General features: G+C 30.9%; 1 protein-coding gene across 3 annotated transcripts in view; it reads right to left on the bottom strand.

Moving 5' to 3' along the window:
* Window positions 1-4,125: 4,125 nt before the first annotated feature.
* LOC100575496 overlaps window positions 4,126-7,929 on the bottom strand; it is a 12,559-nt gene continuing 8,755 nt past the window's right edge. For 2 of the 3 annotated variants that reach the window (XM_003246755.4, XM_016807215.2), the window contains exon 8: window positions 4,126-4,920. In XM_003246755.4, coding sequence (XP_003246803.1) covers window positions 4,386-4,920 — 535 coding nt within the window. In that variant the 3' untranslated portion in view covers window positions 4,126-4,385. Of the gene's footprint in view, window positions 4,921-7,226; window positions 7,442-7,929 lie in introns of all 3 variants that reach the window. The other variant, XM_008188214.3, reaches the window with a different exon arrangement.

Here is a 7,929-nt window from a genome sequence, read left to right as displayed (position 1 = left end):
AATACAGAACTAAATTATAATTTATATTGCTTTGTCGTCAATCATCAGTCGATTAAGCGATAAGAGCCGTTATCATATTCGGGTAGCGGGTAGCGGTCCGTTGCGTTCGCCGCCGCGATGAGGAAATTCAGGAGCGGCAAACGTTTGATAACGGAGAAATTCGGAACGTCCGGTTGCTAAACGAAGCTGTAAACGTTTGCAAACATAGCAAACGCCATGTTCCAGCGTTTGGTCTGTTTCGTTCTAGTAACCAGAACCATGGTTGTTTTTATTTATACTATTGCCGTTATCGTTATCACAATTCACGACTTATCATGATTAATTTTTTTTATGTCTTACACCACGACCAGGGTTAAACAAAATACCGCACTAAACCAAGCGCTTGCGAATTTCTACGTTTTCAACGTTTCAAACGTTGGCGTTCGTTCTGCAAAACGTTTGCCGCTCCAGAATTTCCTCGATGTTACGCGCCCCCACCCGCCATGCCAACCCTGCTAGACTACCACGGTTTACGACCAATAACCGTCCGCGCCCCGCGCCTCACATTGATAGTGCGATCTGGTCTTGCGCTCATCAATCGAGTCCTTCTCGCTAGTCGCTACTCGGTACGTCCTGCCCCCTTAGCTACGACGCAAAAACCAGGCTCAGACAACAGACGCACAGTGGCTCGTCGTGACCTGTGGACCGTCGTCACTAGCCTTTTCCTTTCGGTTTGATAATTCACAAAAGAAGAAATCGCTCCACCGTTTGATTCCTAGGATGACTATTCTAACGTTTCCGTCGTTCGGTGGCAAGTCGGACAAAGCGCCATTGATCAGCGACGAAGTCCACCATGGTCAGACCCAGCCTCCGCCGCCGTATCACCCTAAGTTCTTGGAGACTGGCGACGGTGGTTTGCCGAACACCAAAAACAACAATAATGGCAGTGGCAGCGGCAACGGCAAGTCGGTCGGCACATGCATCCACCAGACGGTCGAGTACAGACGGTTGGTGCACAAGATGGCTAAGATCACAGCGATCCTGTTGGTGTTCTTACTGGTCCTCTATTTTGCCATCGACACGCTATGCAAAGCTTACGTTCAGGACATACAACAGAAGCAACAGGATACCGAGGACGACGCCGCAGTGCCTTGCAAATCTTACTCGTCGTATGCAGATGCTGAGAGCGATATGCTTTTATTGCCAGACTCTCCACCTCCAAGTTCCAAAAATATGGTCATCTCTATGGTCATCAACCCGGTGGAAGGAGTCATTAAAAAGGCGCCACAGATCACCATAAACAAATCGGCCCGCTTCTTGCATGACTTTAGCGTCAACATTACCGGTATCGTTGACTTTGAGAGTCAACGCTGCTATGTTATGCCGCTGCTTCGCAATTCTGTTGAGCCACCCGAGTCTCTGTACGATATGTTGCTTAAAATGTCAACAGGATACTATTCTGTGGACATTAACAAAATTCTCAGTAACTTTCACATGGTCAAACCGGCCATCACCAATCTTTCTGATTATGGCATGTACATTTCTAAATACTGTGCTGACTATCCCACTTTCAAACTGGAAAAAGACATTGCGACCGATTCCCCATGAGAAGTCTACTGATTTTCATTATTCATCAAGGCACATTATCAACCAAATATAACACAACATTTAATACAATACTACAATTCTTCTTTTTACATTTAAAATATACAGTTGTGCGCGTTGACCACTCAGCTGTGGACCATTAATTCTGTTACCAATTTTGACTTAAGTTCCTTAGCTGTGTTGTTCCTATTATTTTGTGTTCTCAATCTTCAGTTGTCGAAAGTGCATACATTTTTTCACAGCTAGTGATTAAGACAAGGTCGATTATAATTTTTTTTACCACTGGATGTACCTTATTATATGTTTTATTTTTTGTACACAATCCTGGCTACCTGGATTGGGCGATTTTGAAACGTTTATCAGCATCCATTCAATGTCAAAACTATTATATTATATTTTACTTTACTATCCTGTCAACATTTATAGTATTTTATAGTGATTTAATATATTTATGTATAGTTTATATATTAAGATTGTAGATTCATTTTTTCCGTCTGTTTGCATGATTATAGACCATAATTTTCTTGTTGAGTCAATAAAAGTTAATTATGCTGCAATTATCAATGATAATAATATTAAAGTAAAAAATATAGTTATAGTGATTTTATCTGTACTTACCGTAACTGGTGTGTGATAAATCTTACATTTTTTGGCCGTATATTAATATTATTGTGTGTTAAATGTTAATACTGTTAATCATACATTTTTACGAATATCTTTATTATGTTTAGCACTATATTATTTAAGCTTTAGTAATGGTAACATTAATCTCTATAATGATAGTCCATGACACTAAAAAAATTGTAGTATTTGAATACTTAAATAATAGATATTGGATTTTTAATTATAAATATAATTTAAAACATAAGTTTTCAAAAATAAAAATTGAAAATTAACAATATTGTTTATTTTGTGAAATGTTATTCAACTGTTATAGTGGGTGTCCAAGAAGTACTAAGTGAAATATTTTACAAAATTTAATTTCCTTGAACTATCAAACATTTTATTTTTAAAATGGTAAAATTATTGCAACTAGACATAAATTAAATAAAAAAGTGTATTTAAAAGTCAATAAATATTAAATAGGTACGTTCACAAGAAAGCGGCATACCAATTTAAGCCTTGTAAAATTTGGAAAAAATAAACATTTGAACAGAATGTGTACGATACCATTTCTTCAGTTATTGAACAGCAAAATAGATTATACTGAGGTAGTATATTATAATTTGATGATGTCATATTTTATATATAAAACGTCAGAGATATTTCAAATAATAACATTGTGATATTATGGTCGTTGTAAACTATTGACAGTAGTTGGAACTTGTAGATTATTTTTGAGTCATCTTTGAACAATCTTCTAATTATTTTCACATTTTCATGAAATCTAATAAAGTAATAAACATGTAAGATCATGTTTAAAATATGTTGAAAGGATGTGATTAATAAAGTAATCTAAACAATGCTAAGATGAATTAATAAAAAGATTTTTAATACAGTGAATAATAAACCATATAACAATACAATGCACTCAGAAACGTATATCGCTAACGGATTGCATATTTCGACTGCCATAAAAACAATATTATAATAATACTATAGCTAATATTTCTAACTGCCGTATACACACAATATTGAAAATATGTCAACTTTGCATTTTCGCTTTCCTTATACATGTATAACTATATAGCTAATCTACAGTATGACAATACTACTTATTGTATACAATCTACAGGGTGAAAACTAAATTATAATTTAATATTTCAACAAAATAAAAAGTAAATTGTGAAGAAAATAATTACAATGATAATATTTCAGTCATCAATTTTGTAGACAGAAAAACATTTGAAAATACAATGGTCATAATAGATTGCATGTTCCATGCCATTAAGAGGACATTGTACCCACATGCATTGTCACTGTTTTAATAACGCATAATATACCAACATTTAATTTCATTAATTCCAATTTTCTTTTGTTAGCTTAAATATTAGAGTAAATTGATTTATAATCAAACTTAAGGTAAGTAAATGATCTGCGTTGTCTCATTAGGTTTTTAAAATATTTTAATTTTCAAACAAACTATGAGTGTGTAAAATATTTAAATTCAAAAATTCTATTAACTCGCCTAAAAATTAAAATATTGTATAAAACCCAACAAGAAACATAGATAATGTTCTTACCAGTAGGTTTGATAATAGGTGTATTCTCTCTAATATTAAATCTAACAGCACAAAATTGGAACTGCTGAATACATTTTTGATATGTTCTCCGTGTGTAAGACAGAGACAACACATGCAGGCGTGACATTGTCTTAATTGTCTCCCAGGATAAAATGTATGGAAAAATATTTGAAGTATAACAAAAAGTATTTTATATTGTATTTTTGGCGCTATTTATAGTGCATAATTTAAAATGTAACAACTTTTGAGGCTTAGATAAACTAATAACAATTAACTTAAGAACCAATATAATATTATATTCAGTACATAGGTATCATTCGTCTTTAAAATTAAACTAATAAAATCAAATGAAAAATAATTCTATGAAAATAATGACTGGAAGAATTTATTAAAAATTAAATCAAAGTTTATACAGATGAGTTTACGAGGTAGAAAAAAAAACTAACAAAAAATTTTCTTACAAAAATGTTAACAAAATAATGATAAATGTTAACAGTCTTTATACATTAAGAACACTTATAAGTTAACATATTTAAGAAACAACAATAGCAGTGTTACAGTTAATATTTACAAAATATGTCCAGTTCATTATATTAAGATAAAAATTTAAATCTAATCTCACTTTTGTTTCATGTAGTCTTTAATGTCGTGCAACAAGTAACATTGCAGAGCAAGTAATATAACTCCAGGAATTGAGTACATCAACATCTTTGGCCAATCTGAAGTATGCTGTATGTTTGAAGTGTTTGACGAATGTGATAAGTTTAAAGGACTATTTTGGTGGTGTGGCAGAGCATAATATGTGTACGGTGAAACAGGCTGGTGACACATAGGCGAATACTGTGGTCTAAAACTGTGTTGGGAGTAAATGCTCTGCGTATCAAAATCATAATCGTCTTTCACAGAATACGAGGAATAATACCCAGGAGAAGACTCAGCATACCCTACAAACTTGTCACGTTTACCAGGCATTAAAAATTTTGGTGGTCGAAGTATATTATTTTTGAAACCACGGTTTTCATTGAGTTTCATTCCTTGGAACAGATTATCGACAGTCTTATTCAATTTCTTTTGTCGACTTTTAGGTAACTCCCCAATATGATCAATGTCCATCATTTCTGATTCATCACTGTCTTTATTTGATCCATTTGCACTAAATAAACAAATTACAAATTAATTGATTGTTAAGCTACTTATTGTTTTAAATTCAAGGTTTTTAATATATTTGAAGTGATTATTTTGTATCCAATTAAGCTATTGAGTTTACACTAGATATATTATAATAAAATAGTTATATTAGTAAATAACATTTAATATGACAGTAAGTCAATAAAATTGAGTTATAAGTTGATGTTTTTTCTCATATAATTGTCTACATTGTGTATACATTTAAATATATTGCGCAGTACATTCATCAAACTTTAAAGAAATCTACAAATTAGTTACAACAAATGATAATTTATAATAAAGTTAAAAATCCTCATATATTAATATATCACTTAATATCATATCTAAATAAAATGTACAATGCCATAATAATTCACATTATATATGTTATATATGTTCTTATAGATAATAAATCAAAAGATCTTTTCATGTGAATTTATTGTTTCTATAGTATACAAAACATAGGTGTGTGCAGACCTCTGAGTCAGGTTTGGCTAAATTCAAGATGATCTCCCACCCCATTGTCATGGTCACCAGGGCCGGACTGGGCAGGCGGGATACTGGGATACCTACCTCGTAGGGACATTTTTATTTTTATGTTTATCGGTTAAGGCTCATTCTGTCGACAGACATAGACACATTTTCTAATGCGATTGTATTAGACAACTATTTAGAATTGAGGAAATTCCTCAAAATAGATATGAAAAATGTATAAATTGCTTCCGTGTTGTGTCATATTATTGTCTTCGTTAATCGGTAATCCCTACCTTATCGTAAACCACGTCTGCACCGCCTAAAATGTGCGACAATTATCATCACACAAACTCCCACCTATTCCGGTGTCACCGTAGTGGGTGAACTAAGGTATAATAATGTGTTCGGTGGACACAATATCGCAAAAGAGCTCAAACCTTAACAAATTGCTTAATATGTACTGATATTCATTAGTCTAAACATATGTATTTTAAATAAAAATGATAAAATTTTTTTGTACTAACCAATTTTTAATTTTTTAAAATTTTTTATAATAATATTAAGTGTTCAAATTCTCAAAATAATATACAATCATTTTATATGAAAATATATGTTTTTTGGGTGGGCCGATTATTTTTATTTTCCCGGTAGACATTTTTGACCCAATCCAGCCTTGATGGTCACACAAGAAAAAAATTAAAGACATTTTCACTACAAACTTTTAAGTGACCCTTTTGTTGGTGGCTGGAAAATGTAAACAATCAGTTTTCATTATTTTACATAAACACAATTCATCAATATTGATTTAAAATTTTAACCAAATATAGTCTAATAATAATAAAACAATTTATTCAAAAATGTTCAAAATATAATATATAATATTAACAATTGTCAATTAACATTAATATGTATTTATTATTATAAATTATTCATGGGAAATTGACTTTAGGGCTATTAGTTTATGAGATATAAATATTTTAAGTATTGATGAGCAAAGTAGTGGGCATACATTTCGCGGTGTAACCTCGTACCACTCCACTATGCTCATCAAAACATTAAACACTTATAACGCATAAACTACTCGCACTAAATTCAATTTTTATGCATCGAAATACTTAAAAAAATATTCTGCTTTGGAATAAAGTCTATATTGCAATGAAAAAAATTAAAAAAATTAGAAGGATATAAAATATTTAAAAATATAATTTTTAATAACAAAGTTGTTTTGTAAGTGACTTGAAACTATGTAAACAAATATTTTCAAAAACAATATTACACTTTTTGAAATAATGAGTGTTCAATTTTAAATGTCTGTATAGTCTCTCGGGTAAACACAAACGTTTATAAACTAAAAGGGCTATACCTACTTTTAGTAATTTCTTCATAAGGTATCAACCCACCCACGTATAAAAAAAACTCTAATTGGGCTAAACGCCGTGCGCACGCTTATGAAATATAAAAATGAGAATAGTGAAACATTCCTTGTAAACAATTATATTTATCACTAAACTAGTTGTTAATGCAATGGTAACTAATAACCCATTTGATTTCAATTAATTATTTTGAAGGAAATATATTTAAATTATATTACGTCGATTCTAAGTGCTATAATTTTTATTATTATAGTTTATATAACATATATATTTTTAAAAAAAACTAACGAGTCTAGCCAATGAAAAGTTAGTATATGATAACTTAGATATTTATGATTTAAGACATTATTGATACTGTTTGATCTAAGAATATATCAACAACTAAAGGCCCATAAGTAAGGAAAGATATAGACATTTGACTTCTAACAGGCAGTAAATAACATACCATTTTGTCGAGAGGTCATATATCGTGCGTCTATGTCGTAATCATACTCGTCTCTTGTTGTATATTGAATGGACTTGGGAATGGCTTCAAGAAAGATTTTTTCATTAAGTATTCGAGCGACTTTGAATTTTGGGAGGCGCACGATGAACTGATTACTTGACCCAGGCAGAAAATGAGTTTCCCGTAATTGTGTTTTTGGTGACATACAATTCTTACTAAAATGATTATTAAATTATAATAAACTGGCAACTGGCTAAATACTAAATGGGGAACTTAAATAAATATATAAGTACTAACAAGGTTTGTTTCACTATGTCTTTAAACTTTCTATTAGGGAGGTGTAAAACATTTTATTTTCTTCAAAAATTTTAATTAAATATTAACATAAAAAATACATACAAATATACAATAATTACAGCCAAGCCTCTATTTAACGAATTTGATGGTTCTTTGAAAAGAATTTATCAAATAGAAATAGCCTTCCTAAGAAATATAAATTTTTGTTACACTTAAAATACTTGATTTTATTGTACGACATTAATATATATATATACAGGGTGATTCTTTTATCAAACAACACTCATTATTTCAAAAAGTGTAAGTTTTTTTGAAAATATTTTTTTACATACTTTCAAATCGCTTATAAAACGTTTTTCTTAAAAAATTATATTTTTAAATATTTTTTATCCATATAATTTTTTAA

The sequence above is a fragment of the Acyrthosiphon pisum genome, chromosome A1, assembly GCF_005508785.2.
Source record: "Acyrthosiphon pisum isolate AL4f chromosome A1, pea_aphid_22Mar2018_4r6ur, whole genome shotgun sequence".
Taxonomy (NCBI): domain Eukaryota; kingdom Metazoa; phylum Arthropoda; class Insecta; order Hemiptera; family Aphididae; genus Acyrthosiphon; species Acyrthosiphon pisum.
Note: the sequence above shows the minus strand (reverse complement) of the source record. Positions and strands in the feature narration are given on the sequence as shown.